The following is a 19,935-nucleotide window of genomic DNA, read 5'->3' as shown; positions in this document are numbered from 1 at the left end:
CCCTGAATGTCAGAGAGCACTCTTACTTCTAGTAATAAACTTTACAAAGTAGTGCAGAAACTATGCCCTATGTCTGACCACAATACAAGGTGTTTCATAAAGGACTTTACAGCATTAAAAATTCGTTTAAATTAATTCACTGTACCTACAGAGGTGATTTCAGTGTCAATTTGTAGGGAAATATACCACGTTTTGTCTCATGTAGTTCGCTAGTGCCGAATCACACCGTAAGGAGCACTAGCGGCAGTTGCATTAAAAATGGCTGCCTACACTGGACCCCAAGTGAGCTAGCTGTGTGTTTTGGTTTGAAGAATCAAAGTTGGCAACAACAGGTCAGCATAATTTCCACACCAAGTATGCTAAAGATCCTCCTAGTAGGCCTCCAATTTATAAGTGGCATAAATGTTTTGTACAAACAAGGTGCTCGGTAAGACATGGGAAATCATCAGGTCAACCAAGCACATCTGACAATGTCTTTGAGCAAGTGTGACAACATTTTGTCAACAACCCTACAAAATCAACCTCACGTACATTTCGTGAACTGCAAATCCCACATATGACTGTTTAGCATGTGTTGAGAAACTCTTTGCATTTGAAACCATGCTGATTGACAATCGTACAAGCAATAAAAGACACTGATAAAATTGCTCACAAGAACTTCTGTGCGAATATGTTAAATCTATGGGAAACAGGAATATGGATAACTGTATACGCAACAAACTGTTCCCATAAATGTGTATACTTACATATATTTCAGCACAAAGAAAGATACATGTGTACACTGTACAAGGTACAAAGGCTGACTAGCACATTAACATGGTGGCTCGTCAGAGCAGCTAGAGTTCAAAGATCATGCTTTAGATGGTCGATGTGACCTATTGACGCTACACAGCCCCCCCCCCCCCCTCCCCTACCCCTCCCGCACCTCCCCGCAGTACGGAGTACGGCCTTGAGGCCTGACAGGAGGTCGTGTGGGCATCAGTGTCAGAGTGAGTAGTGTGAGGTGGCAGGCGCATGACTGGAAGCTCCATGTCAGTCAGGGCGGCATGCAAAGGCGCAGTGACGGGTTGCAGGTCCACATTGTAATCAGACAGCCAGCGGGGGCGGACAATGCTTCAGGCCGGCCCGGGAGTAGAAGTGTAGGGAGGGGTGCGGCCATCGAGTGTGCTTGCCCCTAATGCAGATCGAGCAGTCCGAGGAGATGAATGCACTATCTTGACATCTAGTTCCTTGTTGAGTGTCGAGTCTGCAGCGTCTGTAAGGAGCACGAGCACACGGTCTTCGAAAGCGACAATCGACATGTTGTCGACGCAGTTAGATGGTACATTGCAGTGCAAGTTGAAAGTCAGGGAGCAAGTCTCTCCAGTTGATGAAATGTCATCAAAACCTTCACATGGGGGTGATGACAACATGCTTGGGAAACCTGTGAATGCGGTGATGAATCATCAGAAGGAGAAGACCCTACCATGGGATGAGCTAACTCATTATCTGGCTCGGCAGTGGAAAATTTGTCCGGATGGTCCAACTGGGATGGCAGAGGAGTTGTCCTTGTATAAAGGAGGTAGCTTCGGCAGATGGCCGGGGGGGTGGGGGGATTGGGGTGGGGGGGAGGGTGGCTTCGTCATATCTTGGAAGGCCTGCTGTCCCGTGGTAGGATAGGCTGTCCTGTAACTCGTCACTACTGGTCTGGGCATGTTACTAGCAAACATGTCCCAAACAACAGCCTGTTGCAATGTCCTTGATGAGTCACAGAAGCAAGACGCGGCAGGCACGGTCAATACCGTGGGAACGAACGGATGAGTGGTGCGTGAGGTAGGCCCGTAAACTGGACTAGAGGTTAAAGGCACAGTACTTAAATTGTCAACCTCAGGAATGACAGGAAGGCCGGTGTGGCAGGTGCAGACAGTACTGCGGAAGGAGCAAGCAGCTGTATGGTTGGAATCGGGGCTTCCCATGAGTGAAGGGGTGGTAGGGGGGGGGGGGGGGGATTGGTACTTGGTATGGCAACAACGAGAGTTTTCTGTGCACTTCCGAGATGCATCCTGTGTGGTAGGACCATAAATCAAAGCTGAAACCTGCTGGCGGTCACATTGTCGTGGTATGACGTTTCTGGATGGCGAAGTGCCGTCGGGTGTGCTCGAACCCATGTGGTAGAGAAATTTGGTGATGGATCTGGTGGTTGAGCCTGGTGAAATTGATGTATAAAAATTTCCATTATTAAATTGTGCGGAAGGCAAAACTGGCATAAATTGATAGCAGTTGACTGCATGTGTGTTTTGGATGAATGGTGGCATTGCACTCGGCACTACTGTAACCGACCTCGCAAAGCACGTGTGCGAATTTGGGTCCCTTTGAACGCTACACGAGCGATTGATCATTACAAGATTTTGGAAATTGTCCACTTCATGTGCATGTTGGCATGCACAGTCTACTGACACGAAACCGGAATCCGTTGTTTGAGGTAACGGCGTAACACTCAGCTGTTGTAGAGCTGCAAAGTTTGAGGTTAACTTTGTTGGAGATCGCGAATGACTGTCCGTTAGCAGCGAAACAACCATTGGCAGGGGATTGGAGTGGCCTGGTAGTAGTAGTTGAGTCTCCAAATCCTCATATAAAACATCGGGTGAGGCAGCCATGGCATCGAACGTAAAACCTGTTGATTCCACACAGCTGGCGCGAAGTCGCGGCAGACGTAGAAACTTCAGCGTCACCAATATGGGTCACTGGGAATACGATTAACTGTATATGCAACAAACTGTTCCCATAAATGTCTATACATACATGTATTTCAGCACAAAGAAAGATACACATGTACGCTGTACAATGTACAAAGGCTGACTAGCACATTAACATGGCGGCTCATCAGAGCAGTTAGAGTTCAAAGATCATGCTTTAGATGGTCGATGTGACCTATCAACACCACAAATCCGTTACATGATAATGAAAATTTCTTGGGCAAAATCATATTTTCTGATGAATAGACTTCTCACTTAAATGACAAGGTTAACACACATAACTGTAGGATTTGGGGCAGTGAAAGTCCACTTCAAACATTGAAACATGTTTGTGATAGCCCTAAACTGAACGTTTTTTGTGCATTGAGCAAGAACAAAGTGTACAGCCCTTTTTTTCGGTTAGAGAACGATCAATGGGATAGTGTACCTGGATATGTTACAACAATTTTTGATACCACAGATCGATGAGGATGACCAAGAACGAAATGTTGAAATGTTTACTTCATGCAATATGATGCACCACCCCACTACCTGGCTGACATCCGGGATTTTCTCATTGACCACTTTTCAGGTCAATGGATTGGCCGTGATGCATCAATTGCATGGCCCCCACATTTCCCAGACCTGACACCGCTCGATTTTTTTTTCCCCACAAGGATATCCTGTTTGTATCTCCTGTGCTGGCTTTTCTACCTGAACTTAGAGCAAGAATTTATGCTGCCACTGAACAAGTTACACCTGCAATGCTACAGTGAGTTTTGAAAGAAATTGACTTCCAATGGGATGTGTGCAGGATAACCAGCAGAGGCCACATACAACATCTTTAGATTAAGGTAAAAAAAAAAAACTTGATGTGTTTCCCTACAATAAAGTTGTGAAGTCTTTTTTGAAATGCCCAATAGTTTGAGCCTTACTGATGTTTGCAGTCTGCTGTATGATTATTACGGTCACCAGACTCATGTAGTTTGCAGCTAGGCACACATTTAATCAATGTGTTAAGCAGTGTAAGTAAAAACTGTATAACAGCATGGATTGCTGACTTCCAAGGTTTAATATGCAATTATGATTTTTCCTGTAAAAAGTGTGGTGCATCATATACAGAATCATTAATCCATGATGTTGTTATACATCTAACTACTGACAGAGAAATTAGTGTGTAGACATTAGAGTCATCTGACCCACCTCTGAAAAAATTGCCAAGGCTCAAGAAGTAACATCATGAGTGCAAGCTGTGTTTCTCAGTATTTCTGGTGCCATCTTTCATGCTAGTATAGTCACTATCACTGACCGACTGAAGGCAACCAAACAGTATCATCTGATTTACTGAGCACCCGATTGTGCAGTACTCCTGTCCACCATCCTCATCACTGGTAGTCGTGCACAAACGGAAGCTCTTCCTTTGCTGTCTGTATGTCTCAAAATGAGTGGAACCTTGTACAAAAGTTCCCTCCATGTCATTATCAAAGAGTCCCAGAAATGTTAGTGCAATGAAATTATCTCCAGGTTGTGGCCCAAGGGATCAAGGATGTCACTGCCCACTCAATAATGTCACCTGTTTTGCATACCACAAACTGGGGCATCTAGCAAGTGTCTGTCCTGGCCACTGGCTGATGAAAACAACACAACAAGAGCCACCATCATGCTACACAATATTTTGCCAGAGCCAATAGCAGCAGCAGCTGGGATGCAGAAGTTCATGCAGGAACTGGAACTTGTTGGAGCAGTGGCGGAATTCCAATTCAACAAAGGCACGGCAGTCTCTTGCGTTTAAAGTGAACACATACTGGCATATCAGTTCCCCATAGCTGTGGCATCCTCAGCATAATATGTTGACATACACTGAAGTTTCAAAGAAACTGGTATAGGCATGCATATTCAAATGCAGAGATATGTGAACAGGCAGAATACGGCGCTGTGGTCAGCAACACCTATACTAGACAACAAGTGTCTGGCACCATTGTTAGATCAGTTACTGCTGCTACAGTGGCAGGTTATCAAGATTTAAGTGAGTTTGAATGTGATGTTATAGTTGGTGCATGAACAATCGGACACAGCATCTCCAAGGTAGCGATGAAGTGGGGATTTTCCCGTACGACCATTTCATAGGTGTTCCGTGAATATTAGAAATCCGGTAGAACATCAAATCTCCAACATTGCTGTGGCCAGAAATAGGTCCTGCAAGAACGGGACCAATGATGACTGAAGAGAATTATTCAGCGTGACAGAAGTGCAGCCCTTCCACAAATTGCTACAGATTTCAATCCTGTGCCATCAACAATGTCAGTGTGTGAACCATTCAACGAAACATCATCGATATGGGCTTTTGGAGGCGAAGGCCTATTTGTGTACCCTTGATGACTGCAGGACACAAAGCATTACACCTTGCCTGGGCCCGTTAATATCGACATTGGACTGTCGATGACGAAACATGTTGCCTGGTCAGAGGAGTCTCGTTTCAAGTTGTATCGAGCAAATGGACATGTACAGATTGGAGATAACCTCATAAATCCATGGACCCTGCATGTCGTTAGGGGTCTGTTCAAGCTGGTGGAGGCTCTGTAATGGTGTGGGGCATGTGCAGTTGGAGTGATAAGGGACCCCTGATGTGTCTAGATACGACTCTGATAGGTGGTATGTACGTAAGCATAATGTCTGATGACCAGCATCCATTCACATCTATTGTGCATTCTGATTGACTTGGGGAATTTCAGCAGGACAATGCAACTCCCCACACATCCAGAATTGCTACAGAGTGGCTCCAGGAACACTTTCCTGAGTTTAAACACTTCCATTGGCCACCAAATTCCCCAGACATAAACATTTTTGCGCCATAGGGTGGTGGGGTTTCGGGTTCCACTGGATAGGTCAGGAGTCCAGTACATGCAACAAGCGGCTACACGGGTAGCAGGGGTTGTGTGGCGTGGGCTAGGTGGTTTTTTAGGTTAGATGGCCTTGGGCAAGTACAGAAAGGGCAACAGCCTCAACGGGTGCGGGGCAAAGTCAGGACATGCAGGGACCAAGCAGCAATCGGCATTGTAATTGTAAACTGTCGAAGCTGCGTTGGTAAAGTACCGGAACTTCAAGCGCTGATAGAAAGCACCGAAGCTGAAATCGTTATAGGTACAGAAAGCTGGCTGAAGCCAGAGATAAATTCTGCCGAAATTTTTACAAAGGCACAGACGGTGTTTAGAAAGGATAGATTGCATGCAACCGGTGGTGGAGTGTTCGTCGCTGTTAGTAGTAGTTTATCCTGTAGTGAAGTAGAAGTGGATAGTTCCTGTGAATTATTATGGGTGGAGGTTACACTCAACAACCGAGCTAGGTTAATAATTGGCTCCTTTTACCGACCTCCCGACTCAGCAGCATTAGTGGCAGAACAACTGAGAGAAAATTTGGAATACATTTCACATAAATTTTCTCAGCATGTTATTGTCTTAGGTGGAGATTTCAATTTACCAGATATAGACTGGGACACTCAGATGTTTAGGACGGGTGGTAGGGACAGAGCATCGAGTGACATTATACTGAGTGCACTATCCAAAAATTACCTCGAGCAATTAAACAGAGAACCGACTCGTGGAGATAACATCTTGGACCTACTGATAACAAACAGACCCGAACTTTTCGACTCTGTAAGCGCAGAACAGGGAATCAGTGATCATAAGGCCGTTGCAGCATCCCTGAATATGGAAGTAAATAGGAATATAAAAAAAGGGAGGAAGGTTTATCTGTTTAGCAAGAGTAATAGAAGACAGATTTCAGACTACCTAACAGATCAAAACGAACATTTCTGTTCCGACACTGACAATGTTGAGTGTTTATGGAAAAAGTTCAAGGCAATCGTAAAATGCGTTTTAGACAGGTACGTGCTGAGTAAAACTGTGAGGGATGGGAAAAACCCACCGTGGTACAACAACAAAGTTAGGAAACTACTGCAAAAGCAAAGAGAGCTTTACTGCAAGTTTAAACGCAGCCAAAACCTCTCAGACAAACAGAAGCTAAACGATGTCAAAGTTAGCGTAAGGAGGGCTATGCGTGAAGTGTTCAGTGAATTCGAAAGTAAAATTCTATGTACCGACTTGATAGAAAATCCTAGGAAGTTCTGGTCTTATGTTAAATCAGTAAGTGGATCGAAACAGCATATCCAGACACTCCGGGATGATGAAGGCATTGAAACAGAGGATGACACGCGTAAAGCTGAAATACTAAACACCTTTTTCCAAAGATGTTTCACAGAGGAAGACCGCACTGCTGTTCCTTCTCTAAATCCTCGCACAAACGAAAAAATGGCTGACATCAAAATAAGTGTCCAAGTAATAGAAAAGCAACTGGAATCGCTCAACAGAGGAAAGTCCACTGGGCATGACGGGATACCATTTCGATTCTACACAGAGTACGCGAAAGAACTTGCCCCCCTTCTAACAGCCGTGTACCGCAAGTCTCTAGAGGAACGGAAGGTTCCAAATGATTGGAAAAGAGCACAGGTAGTCCCAGTCTTCAAGAAGGGTCGTTGAGCAGATGCGCAAAACTATAGGCCTATATCTCTGATGTCGATCTGTTGTAGAATTTTAGAACATGTTTTTTGCTCGAGTATCATGTCGTTTTTGGAAACCCAGAATCTACTATGTAGGAATCAACATGGATTCCGGAAACAGCGATCCTGTGAGACCCAACTCGCTTTATTTGTTCATGAGACCCAGAAAATATTAGATACAGGCTCCCAGGTAGATGCTATTTTCCTTGACTTCCGTAAGGCGTTCGATACAGTTCCACACTGTCGCCTGATAAACAAAGTAAGAGCCTACGGAATATCAGACCAGCTGTGTGGCTGGATTGAAGAGTTTTTAGCAAACAGAACACAGCATGTTGTTATCAATGGAGAGACGTCTACAGACGTTAAAGTAACTTCTGGCGTGCCACAGGGGAGTGTTATGGGACCATTGCTTTTCACAATATATATAAATGACCTAGTAGATAGTGTCAGAAGTTCCATGCGGCTTTTCGCGGATGATGCTGTAGTATACAGAGAAGTTGCAGCATTAGAAAATTGTAGCGAAATGCAGGAAGATCTGCAGCGGATAGGCACTTGGTGCAGGGAGTGGCAACTGACCCTTAACATAGACAAATGTAATGTATTGCGAATACATAGAAAGAAGGATCCTTTATTGTATGATTATATGATAGCAGAACAAACACTGGTAGCAGTTACTTCTGTAAAATATCTGGGAGTATGCGTGCGGAACGATTTGAAGTGTAATGATCATATAAAATTAATTGTTGGTAAGGCGGGTACCAGGTTGAGATTCATTGGGAGAGTCCTTAGAAAATGTAGTCCATCAACAAAAGAGGTGGCTTACAAAACACTCGTTCGACCTATACTTGAGTATTGCGCATCAGTGTGGGATCCGTACCAGATCGAGTTGACGGAGGAGATAGAGAAGATCCAAAGAAGAGCGGCGCGTTTTGTCACAGGGTTATTTGGTAACCGTGATAGCGTTATGGAGATGTTTAACAAACTCAAGTGGCAGACTCTGCAAGAGAGGCGCTCTGCATCGCGGTGTAGCTTGCTCGCCAGGTTTCGAGAGGGTGCGTTTCTGGATGAGGTATCGAATACATTGCTTCCACCTACTTATACCTCCCGAGGAGATCACGAATGTAAAATTAGAGAGATTATAGCACGCACGGAGGCTTTCAGACAGTCGTTCTTCCCGCAAACCATACGCGACTGGAACAGGATAGGGAGGTAATGACAATGGCACGTAAAGTGCCCTCTGACACACACTGTTGGGTGGCTTGCGGAGTATAAATGGATTTGTGGACAGCTCTGCAGGATTCATGGTGGCCATTTCCTCCAGCACTACTTCAGACATTAGTTGAGTCCATGCCACATCATGTTGCAGCACTTCTGCGTGCTCGTGGGGGCCCTACACGATATTAGGTGGGTGTACCACTTTTTTTGGGTCTTTGGTATACAATGGATAGTCAATGTCACTGTGTGGTCAGATTACATAGCCCAAGCCAAATACAAAAATGTTTGTTTGGGAACAAACCCTGCTGGTAGTAAACTCTTGGTCTAGGTGCTTCTGCATTTTTTAGTTTTCAAATTCAAGACCAAGTAAATCCAGTTTCAACTGAGTTTCATTTAAAAGAACTTGATACATTATGTACGCAGTTTAAGCAACTGTTTGAACCTAAATTAGGTTGTGTAACAGACTTTCAAGCCCACATACCTGTAGAGCCATGTGTGAACTGGATAGATTGTAAAGTATGGGAGTAGTATACCCAGTATCATCTAGCCAATGGGCAACATCCATGATAGTAAAGACATCAAATGCATCTCTCATCATTTGTGATCATGACAGAGTAATTGTTAGATAAATTAATTGGGTGCTACTATTTTTCCAAGATAGATCTCAGCAATACCTTTCTTCATTTACCTGTAGATGATCAGACAAAACATTTTTTAATCATTAATAACCCATTTGGCATGTTTCACCTCCCACAGTATTTCATAGATACGTTGAGCAGCTCATCCAAGTATCTCCATAGTGTTATGTATGTAAATTAGTTGCTAGTTACCTGCAAAATCTACAGATATTGTTTGAGCAACTTCAGTCCCACAGGCTGCCTTTTTGCCTCACGAAATGTAGTTTCTTTGAACCAAATGTAAAATATGTAGACATACATTAAGTAAAAAGAACTCACATCCATACAGGATCATGTGGATGCAATCAATAATTTACCAGCTCCCAAGAACCTTAACCCCTTAATACCTGAAAAAGTTTCTTCATGGGAGAACACAATTAAAGTTTGTGTCTCTAGAAGTACCCAAAACTCTCAGGAGATGGCAGCACTTGTCAGAAGTATTGGTAGCTTCTTGTAGAATCTGCTCCTGCTGGCACTGGCACTTGAAAACAGTTACCTTTCCACTTGTTAGTGTTGCATTGGTATGACGTGAATTCTTGACATCTGGTGTTAAGGGGTTAAAGAATTACAGTTTTACCTGATCAGAGTTAATTATTATGTGAAATTTATTCCCAAAGCAGCCTAGATTTCCTATCTGCCTAATTAAATGCACAAAAAGTAGTTAAATTTGTGTGGTCAGAGGTGAGCCACAGAGCATTCTTACAACTTAAAAAAGAGCCTTAGATTGGTCTCTTGTTTAGCAATGTTCAGTCCAGGAAAATGTTTAACACTGGCAACTGATGCCTTAGATTGTGGCCATGGAGCAATACTGTCTCATAAATATGCCTGTGGTACAACAGACCATTGCATTTGCATCTAAAAAAAATTGCAAGTGGCCCAGCAAATTACTCCCAAATAGAGAAAAAGGCATTGGCTATTACACATGGTGTCAAGAAGTTTCACATAGATCTCTGTGTTACTAAGTGTCACCTAATCTTCTATGACAAGCCCATCATTTTGCTATTTGACCCTCAGTTGGGGTTACCCAATAAGACAGTACAGTGGCTCCAATGGTAGATAGTGTTCCTTAGTAAATATAACTCTGCTTGTTTGTTATACTGGTCTCTGGGCCACTGCAAGTGCAAGTATTCATAAGCCATGCTCTACCCACACTGAATAGCATGGAAAAGTGACACAGAAAATAAATGAGAGTGGCAATAAATTTAGCCAGTGTCATATTCTATGCCTTTGTCATTGTTGTACTGATGAGAGTTCTGATAACATTTAATCTCCATTGGTTGGTGGGGTGGAGGTGAGAAGAAGGTGACAATAAAAAGCCTATGCTCAATAAATTGAGTTTAAAATTTAGCTTCCATAGCTGTCAAATGAGGACCCGCTTCAATTTCTTGTACTGCTAGGGATTTTTCAATGGTAGAAGGACTGGAACCAGGTGCATATGGCTTTGTGAGGTCAGTTGATAAGCTAATTGAATGAGAAGTGGTGGCTCCAAAGAATGAAAAGCTGACATCAGCTGAGAGAGCAGTTGGCTGACCCCATGTCTCTGCTTACTACTTCCAAATGATACTATAACGTGGAGGATGACATGGCAGTGGTCAGCATTATGTGGTTCTCTGGGTCTGATTGTGGAGTTACCTTTTTTTGGCTATGATACATTGATGCATAGTGCATATTGACAGTTTGCCTAATTTTTTTAATGTAAATAAACTACTGTTTGTAAAAAGGAAACACTGAGAAGCAGTGGTCTGCAACATGCCATGATACGAGGATGTGTAGAACAGCAAAACCACAATAAGTGATTTAAATGGCAGAGAGGTGGAATGCATGTAGTTCCAGAAGTTTCCTATTTTGTGTAACTGGACAAGTCAATGTTACACAATGCTCATTCAGTACCGAGCCATCATATGAAGTGGAAATGTCTAACCAAGTGCCACTATGGCCCGCTAATGTCACATGATGAAGTATCGGCATGTGAGTGCATTCATACAGGTCAGAATAATTGGTCTCTGGGAGGCGGGTCTTTCGTTCTGTGACATTGTGGCTGATACAGGGCATGCTGCTTGAACAGTGAGGTGTATGTGGAACCAGTGGAGAGAAGAGGGCCGTACACATTGCCGACAGGGTGCTGGATGACACAGTGTCACAAAAGCACAAGATTGCCTTCATCTTGCAACAGATGTGGACATGTTTGTGGTAATGGGTCAATGCCCTCTTCTGTGGGCTGGATGGGTGGCACGCATGCCATTGCGTTGGCTTCCATTGACCAGAACCCACCCATGCTGTAGACTGAAATGGGCACATGAACACCAACACTGACATGCTGAGCAGCAAAATGCAGTGTTTTCAGATGAGTTCTGCTGCAACTTGCCCTACAGTGATGGCGGCATGCACACTCAACACCACCCTGGTGAACGCAATCTGGCGGACTATTTTGTTGAGCAGCATGGCAGATGAATACCAAGTGTGATGGTCTGGGCAACTGTTTCCTGTAAAATGCGATCTCGATCCCTATGTCTTGAGGGCAATCTGAACAGTTACCACAATTTTAGGGAGGTTTTTCAGGTTGAGCACTGCCCTTCCTGCAGGCCATTCCACATAACATATTCAGCAGGACAATGCCCTGTTGCACGTGGCGAGGAGTGTGCAAGATTTCTTCAAAGAATGACGGTTACCACTCTTCTCTGGCCTGCCCGTTCATTGACATGTCGCCCGTTGAACATGTCTTGGATGCAATTGGTCAGAAACTCATTTCTTCAGCTCCTCCTGCACCCAAACCTGATGCTTTCTCAACATGCCTACAAACTGTGCAGCAGAGTATTCCCCAGGAGCATATTCAGGGGCGCTTTGATTCCGTGCCATGACGTCTTGTGGCTCTGATGGCAGCATGTGGCGGCACTGCCCCGTATTGAGTTTCCACAGTCAGATTGCATGTACAGGTCTGTAATGCTAACTGTTTACGTAGTGTCATTCCCTAATAAGTGGGAATAAGATTCATTGTGATCACATATCTTGGTCTTGGGGTTTCACTTTTCTCAAAGAGTAGTGTATAATTTTTGCTTCAAGTTGGATTACATATCACATATTATGCAATTTTGTAAATGTAGTTTCTTATGAAGCTCACTCTCGGGACAACAGCAATGCTGCCTAAAATATCAATTACTGTACAAAACAATGTTCTTTGATTTTAATGAGCTTGTTTCTATCAACTTAACATATTTTAATGTACTCACTTTTGTAGCACTATTGTGTAATATTAGAAATGTGGTGTTAATTTTTTTTTTCTGCAGAGGCTCTCAAACAGTCAGCCTCAGAGCCAGTTGACACCACTGCGATCTCAGAGCAGCAAACTGGTAGATGAGAAGAACTTCAGCCTCTGCACAACGGCAAGCCCAGCCCCACCACCAGTGCTGTTGCGGGGATGTCCTACTCCTTCGAAGGCTGTTACTGCACCTACCTCGCAGACACCATTACCGGGAAAGTCAGCAGATACTTCTGTTGAATCTGTTGTTGAGCAGCTGGTACCTGAAAGAGATACAAATACCAGTGCTTCAGGTATAGCCAAAGGTATCATATTTTCTTGCTGCATATAATTTTTGATTGCCTGACTGCTTCGTACCAAACAGTGAATTTCTGTAGTCTGCTTTCAGAGAATGTATTACTGTAAGTTAAGGAGGAAAACACCATCCCTTTGTATAAATAAGGTTATCAGTTTAAATTAGGACTGCGTTATTTTCAGAGTTATGAAGCTGTCAACATATAAAGTCATACAAATAGAGTAGATATTATACTGTTCTGTGCAACATTCATGCAATATTCACTATTTTGGTGTTACAGACTGAAGCACTGAGTGCTAACTAATAGATAACCTTTGTCACTTTTACACAGTGTCATACTAGCAAGCCTCTGTAACATTCATGAGAAATATTAAAGTAATAACAAAGGTGACAAAAAGGCAAAACATCTTTCCTTGCATGTTGCTGTTCATGAACTTTTTTGTGTTATTTTTCACTCAAAATTTTGGGTTCAGAATATTTACTATAAAGTGATCCAGAACAAATCTTTTGCTCTGCAGTGGAGAATCCACTGTTGTTCAGACCCTGTCTTTTGTGGGCAACATTCATACCAGCTGACTGTCTAGGCACCATGTAAACACTGTCTTTGTCTGTTGTTACAAGATTGTAAAACTGTACTTCATTCACTTCTCACAAATATGCAACCAAAAATACTTTGTCAATTATTCCTTTCCCCAAAGAAGAGTTAGTGACTTTTATATAATACTGACCAGTGTGTATACAACCCGGGACAACCAGGAGATCCAGGAAAAACCTGGGAATTTTTTCATTCGGAAGAAAACCGGGAAAACCCAGGAATTTTTTAGAATTCCAGGAATTTTTCATTGTTTTATTTCTCTGTTAAATTTTTGTAATTTTTGCTGGTAAGAACCGATATTCTGTATCCTGATACAGCAGAATAATACTGCAGCAATAAAACATGAACGAGAGAAAAAACAGAAAATAAAACTTCAGTTGCAAAGGAAATGTGCCACAAACAACAAAACACAGTGCTCATACAAGCATCTGCCAACAGCAAAAGTGCCAAAGACTTTAGGAACACTATGAAAATGCTGCTTCATAACAACAAACTGCCGCCAATGGGTGTGATGTCATAACTATATACATTAAATTTGTTCGAGGAGTTGTGAGCGGGCTCATGCACATGCGCAATTGAATCACATATGAGTAGTATCTTCTCCTGCTTGTGGCTACAGATTTGTGGCTGTTAGCTGCATAAGCAGTAGCAGTAAGCATTCACCCATGCGCAGCAGGTCTGGTTCTAGGGAGTGGGGCGGACTGGGGTGTCTGCCCCAGGCAGCAATTTCGTGAGGGGGGAGAGGTGCCAAATTCGTATTCTTGAGGAAAAAAACCTTGTTTCACAAAGTGCCTAGCATCCAGCACACTTTGGTCTAACGATTATTCATATGATTTTGAAGCACATCCACGTTGATTTTTTTAACATTTTTAACGTATTCCTTGTTTATTTCTTAATAAATCATAAGTTGATTTTTGAATAGGTGCATAGTGTATGTGATGTCTCTGCCAGAGGAATCCCGGTCGCATATAGAAATAAACTTTCCTGCAGACAAAAGGGAGAATGAGTCTTGACACTGGCAGGAATAGTTACAGAATTAGTAATGACAAGATTGCTTATTAGAATGAGGAAGGAGAAGAAACGGGGACATCACACAAATTATGGAAGAATGTGACAATTCCAAATGTATACAAAAATTTCGTACTACTACTTTTCGATCTCATGCTTGAGAAGCTGGAGCGTATGAATGAAATCTGAAACTATTTTGTAGCATAAAGTTTTTTGCCTTTATCATGCCTAATAGGCATTTGATATTGGTACTTCGTGAATTATACTCTGTCGTGTTGACAAAAAGTGACCGTTTCTGCTAAAACAGTCTGTTTATTTGGTGTGTGTTACAGTTGCTACAATATTGGACAGGCCTATTTCATTTCATCTAGCAAACAGTGACAAAATAGACATAATCAGATCAAAAAATCACACCTGGCTTGGGTACTACTTGTATTAACAGCTTTTTCAATATTAGACAACGACATTTCAATTTTTCATGTAGCAAAACGTTTGATGAACTTTGATGAGGTAATAGTAGGAAAGCATGCCATGTAAAGCTATAGCAATATTAGAGAGGAAAAAAATGCTAGGACCTAAGGATTGAAGAAATGTGTACTATATTGCTTGTCTTTTGTCTTTATGGTTTTATGTATCCCATATTTAATTTTATGTCACACAAAACAGTAAGTTATTAGCAAATAGGCAATAAAGAGTGCAAATTTTCTGGAGAGTTCTTGTTCTCCTGGTTACAAATAATCCCATCCAGTATTAATTGCGAGGTTTTTATTATTATTATTATTTAAAAAAAAAGAGAGGTAGGATGTCAAACTGGGAAAAGGAGAACCTCCACAGGACATTTCAATTTCCACTGTTGTGAATATAATTTGACGGCATCCATTACAAAATATACACATTTGAATTCCAAGAGCAAAATACAGTGACGTGCGATAGAAGAATGCTGTGTGGAGAGGCGTGGCACTGCAGTTTGGCACACTTAAGACCAAATAACATTTCTTACATTTTCTTGACCATTTTTGCTTTATGTATCAGACTGTTCAGAAAGATGTGCCTACAAAATGATGAACATTTTTTGAAAAGTCAGCTTTTTAAATTTTTGATGTCCTATCTCCAACACTGGGGGATGGGGTTCGGAAATATTGTAGATCCGTGGCAGATGCACAGTGCAGTCTGAATTGTTGTGGGGAGATGGGTAGTCACCACGTAACCCGTGTTTACATTTAGTGATTTTGCTGTTTTCTCTTCATTTACTGCTCTCACGTCAAATGAAAACAAAATGAATTTCTGTGACCGGGAGCTATCAAGTGAATTAAAATACATTCACGTAATTATGAAGGACTAAAATGTTATTAGTTTCAGATCTTACTTTGTTTCCACCTTTCTGACAGTCAAGCATTAATCGCTTTGCAGAACATGAAGTTATTTTTGTCGGTTTGCTGAAGAAATTTGGCTTTTATTTATCCTTTCCACTGAGACAGTCAATTTATTTAAAACGAAGTGTTTAATTCCACGCTGTTGGCTAGTTTCAACTGTTCACTGCATTTCAAGTGCACGTTTTCATCTTCTAGTATGTATAGCAGTATGCCATAATAACCAAACATGAGATAATACAGTACTGGTACTCCAAGAAAATTTACATCCCGAAACCCACACTGAAAAGCTCAATGTCAGGTCGAGGCCTACTTCATTGGGAATCTGGACATGCGAATGTGCACTATAAGCCGAATTATGCTTTTTAGTATGGTTCCCAAAATTCCGATGCTCTTGGAATATCCTCTGATGTCTTGTTTCTTTTGGGACATAATGTAAGATCTTTAATGTACAAACATATGGGCTTCCTACGTCATCGTAGCTGCGCAAGCACAGTGATGCCTGTTATCTGGAGCTCTCTGCCTACAGCTGTAACAGACCTATTTTTGACAGGTCGCGGGAAAATATTGCAAATCGTGGTTTGAAAAACGTTAAGCCTAGTTTATAAGACGACATTGGGTTGCGCCATTCGTTGCGTGGAATGAGTTGCACACAAATGGTTTCATATAGGATTGTAGACCCGGCAACACCAATATACATTTTCGTCATTTTGTCGGTCCATGAGTCGTGTCTGAAATGAAAGTTTTGGTAGCTGCACGTTGCACAAGTAGTGATGGAGTTAAAGCTTATTGCGTGGAATCGCTGCATAAGAAAAAAATAAGAAATGTGTTTCGATTCGTGACTGGATGAAGAAAAGATGTCAACTTGGTTGCTCAGTAAACTTGCTACAATAATTTATAATGGAAGATCCAAAAAGTTCTTTTAATTATCTTGGAATGTCAACAGAACTGTTCACTTTTCTTCTAAATAGAGTTAATTATGTGATAAGGAAAAAATACTGTAATACACGAAGCACTGTTGCTTGAACTGAAATTACGTATCACATTAAGTGCATTACAATTGAGAACACTCAGCATGCTAGAAGATGCAGTTTTAGTTGGTGATGACGTTTTTTCATTAATACCAATAATTATTAACATTAACTAAGCATTATTAACATTAACAGCAATAGTTATGCGAAGCAGGCCGCATTAAGAAAAGAGTGGTTTGCAAACTACTGTCTTGGAGGTAGATCTGTACAGTGGCGTTATTTCAAAATTCAGACGAATGTGAATGAGGAGCACTGCTGTGACGTGTTAAATAGATGAATATTAAATAAAGAATGCAGCTTCTTGATTTGTGTACCCTTACCTCCTATCAACAATATTCCTCAAAAAAATTCGGCCAGCGTGAATGATGGGAGTTTAGTCTTGTAGACGAGAGCATTTCCACAGCCAGAATTGTACTTGCTTGTATTTTGCTTAGTTCAATTGTATATGTGCTCTTAATTCAATAAATTTTGCCCTGCAGCTCAGATATTGTCAAACCATGTTTGTTCTGATCACACATGACGGTCTAAGGAGCCGCAATATGTTGCTTATTTTTGTAATCAGCATCACTGAAATCCCACAAACACTTATGCAGAGCATAGATATCCAAAAAGTGAACATTATTCTCTGTTCCCCACTTGATATTTCAGTCTGTCTACACTCTACAAACACACGTTACCTCAAAACTCTTGTAACTAGTGTCGCCAAAGTTGGAACACACCGAAAGCATTTAATTTCACCAACGAATTGGGCAAACAAGCGGCGGGCATTCGCAGTGGCCGGTAGCGCAGTTGCCTGCAATCTAGTATCGTCGTGTAAACTAGGCTTTACTTTCAAAGTAAATTTACTTTCGCGCAAGATGAATTATGTGCAATGTATCTTAAACTGTAACTCTAGGAAAAAAATCAACATTATATGTGAAAGCTTAGCTTCTCTTGCAGCTTATTAATCTGTAGATAGTGGAGAGCGGGCGTGGTAATTACTTCTGTCAATTACTACGAATACTTTTACTCTTGCAGTGTATCCACAATACGTGTAGTATAGAGCCTGTACTGCAGAGAACTGATCTGGCAAAGTTATGATTGTTCTTGCTGCGGTAGGGTAGTGACATTATTGGGGGGTGAGCCAGTGGTTCTACGTCCCCACAAATCGTAGAGATCAATATTATATGTGAAAGCATTTCTTTTCTTGCAGTGACACTATGTATATTAATTTAAACCATTATCTTTTCCTATTTATGTGTTCGCACTACTTAACAGTGGTTGCAATTGGCTGTCTACATCACGTATCCTATACTCTGAATATCCGCTGTCGTCAACTGGCGAGATCACGTGACATGAGTTGTGACGCTTACAAGAGCGCACCGCAATCTCGATTTCAATGCTTCGGAAAGTAACATGCGGTATTTGGTGGAATTCACAATTATAACTTCGTAATATGAAAATATGCAGCGTACATGTTGCTGCACATCAGAGATCTCCCCCCCCCCCCCCCCCCCCTCCCCCCATTGCGAGTTTCACTTTCTAAAGTACTGAGAAATTATATGCCGGTGTATAAAACCATAACCATTCAAAGGATTGATACCTTTTACAGTTCTAAGGGAAAGTATACTGTCACTTAACATGAAGAGAGTGTATTTTCAACCGGGAGAAAATGTATTTTTAACCGGGAAATCCGGGAATTTTTTTTTTTCTTGTCTATGTATACACCCTGCTGACAAATGTGCAAATAGTTGACTAAAAACATTAGCATGGGCATTTACTTAATATGATACTGGGAAGACCTGGGTGGATAACATTAGCATGGGCAGTTACTTAATATGATACTGGGCAGTCCTGGGTAGATAGCAAATAGTGGATGGAGTCGAGATAACCATTCAACATATATCTGAGGCATTCAGCAGCCAATATGGGCATGTTATTTGTGTGTCTGTAGACAGATCAATTTCTCAGATGTATGGTGAGTGGTTACCTTTACTACTTCCATTATTTATGGGTAATAACTTATCTGCTCTTCTTCTTCAGGCATTTCACTTTTTCATCCATCTCTTCACCATTTCCTGAGTATTGTTTGTCTTCTTTTCGTTCATATTCCAGAACTGCACATACTACTTGCTTGTTTTAACTTCTGACATTACTTAATATAAAATTTTTCATGGTCTGTGCTTTTCATTTTCTTTTAAATCTCTGTGGCTTTTAATCCATTTAAATGGACACACTTTGCAAATTGGTATTACAGTTCAAAAGTTTGTTAGTTTGCCTGAGATTAGATGTTCAATTGTAATAGCACTAACAGTTAAAAGAACAACACTATTATCAGAGATCATCACAAATTCATGAATGTATCTCAGTTCATGGTGAAGAACATTATTAATATGCACGGCACTGACTTGCACAGAGTCAATCACATGTTTTGTGATAGCTCCTTATTAGATGAGAACTTCATAACTCTTTCCATGTTTGCCAGTCATTATACACTCCTGGAAATGGAAAAAAGAACACATTGACACCGGTGTGTCAGACCCACCATACTTGCTCCGGACACTGCGAGAGGGCTGTACAAGCAATGATCACACGCACGGCACAGCGGACACACCAGGAACCGCGGTGTTGGCCGTCGAATGGCGCTAGCTGCGCAGCATTTGTGCACCGCCGCCGTCAGTGTCAGCCAGTTTGCCGTGGCATACGGAGCTCCATCGCAGTCTTTAACACTGGTAGCATGCCGCGACAGCGTGGACGTGAACCATATGTGCAGTTGACGGACTTTGAGCGAGGGCGTATAGTGGGTATGCGGGAGGCCGGGTGGACATACCGCCGAATTGCTCAACACGTGGGGCGTGAGGTCTCCACAGTACATCGATGTTGTCGCCAGTGGTCGGCGGAAGGTGCACGTGCCCGTCGACCTGGGACCGGACCGCAGCGACACACGGATGCATGCCAAGACCGTAGGATCCTACGCAGTGCCGTAGGGTACCGCACCGCCACTTCCCAGCAAATTAGGGACACTGTTGCTCCTGGGGTATCGGCAAGGACCATTCGCAACCGTCTCCATGAAGCTGGGCTACGGTCCCGCACACCGTTAGGCCATCTTCCGCTCATGCCCCAACATCGTGCAGCCCGCCTCCAGTGGTGTTGCGACAGGCGTGAATGGAGGGACGAATGGAGACGTGTCGTCTTCAGCGATGAGAGTCGCTTCTGCCTTGGTGCCAATGATGGTCGTAT

General features: G+C 42.3%; 1 protein-coding gene across 5 annotated transcripts in view; it reads left to right on the top strand.

Moving 5' to 3' along the window:
• Positions 1-19,935, top strand: part of LOC126174976 (ankyrin repeat and BTB/POZ domain-containing protein 2) — a 595,788-nt gene that overhangs the window by 370,489 nt on the left and 205,364 nt on the right. For 4 of the 5 annotated variants that reach the window (XM_049921452.1, XM_049921451.1, XM_049921448.1 and 1 more), the window contains one exon: positions 12,446-12,722. In XM_049921452.1, coding sequence (XP_049777409.1) covers positions 12,446-12,722 — 277 coding nt within the window. The remainder of the gene's footprint in view (positions 1-12,445; positions 12,723-19,935) is intronic. The other variant, XM_049921450.1, reaches the window with a different exon arrangement.

The sequence above is a fragment of the Schistocerca cancellata genome, chromosome 3 (genome assembly GCF_023864275.1).
Source record: "Schistocerca cancellata isolate TAMUIC-IGC-003103 chromosome 3, iqSchCanc2.1, whole genome shotgun sequence".
Classification (NCBI taxonomy): domain Eukaryota; kingdom Metazoa; phylum Arthropoda; class Insecta; order Orthoptera; family Acrididae; genus Schistocerca; species Schistocerca cancellata.
This window is presented reverse-complemented; position numbering and strand designations above follow the sequence as displayed.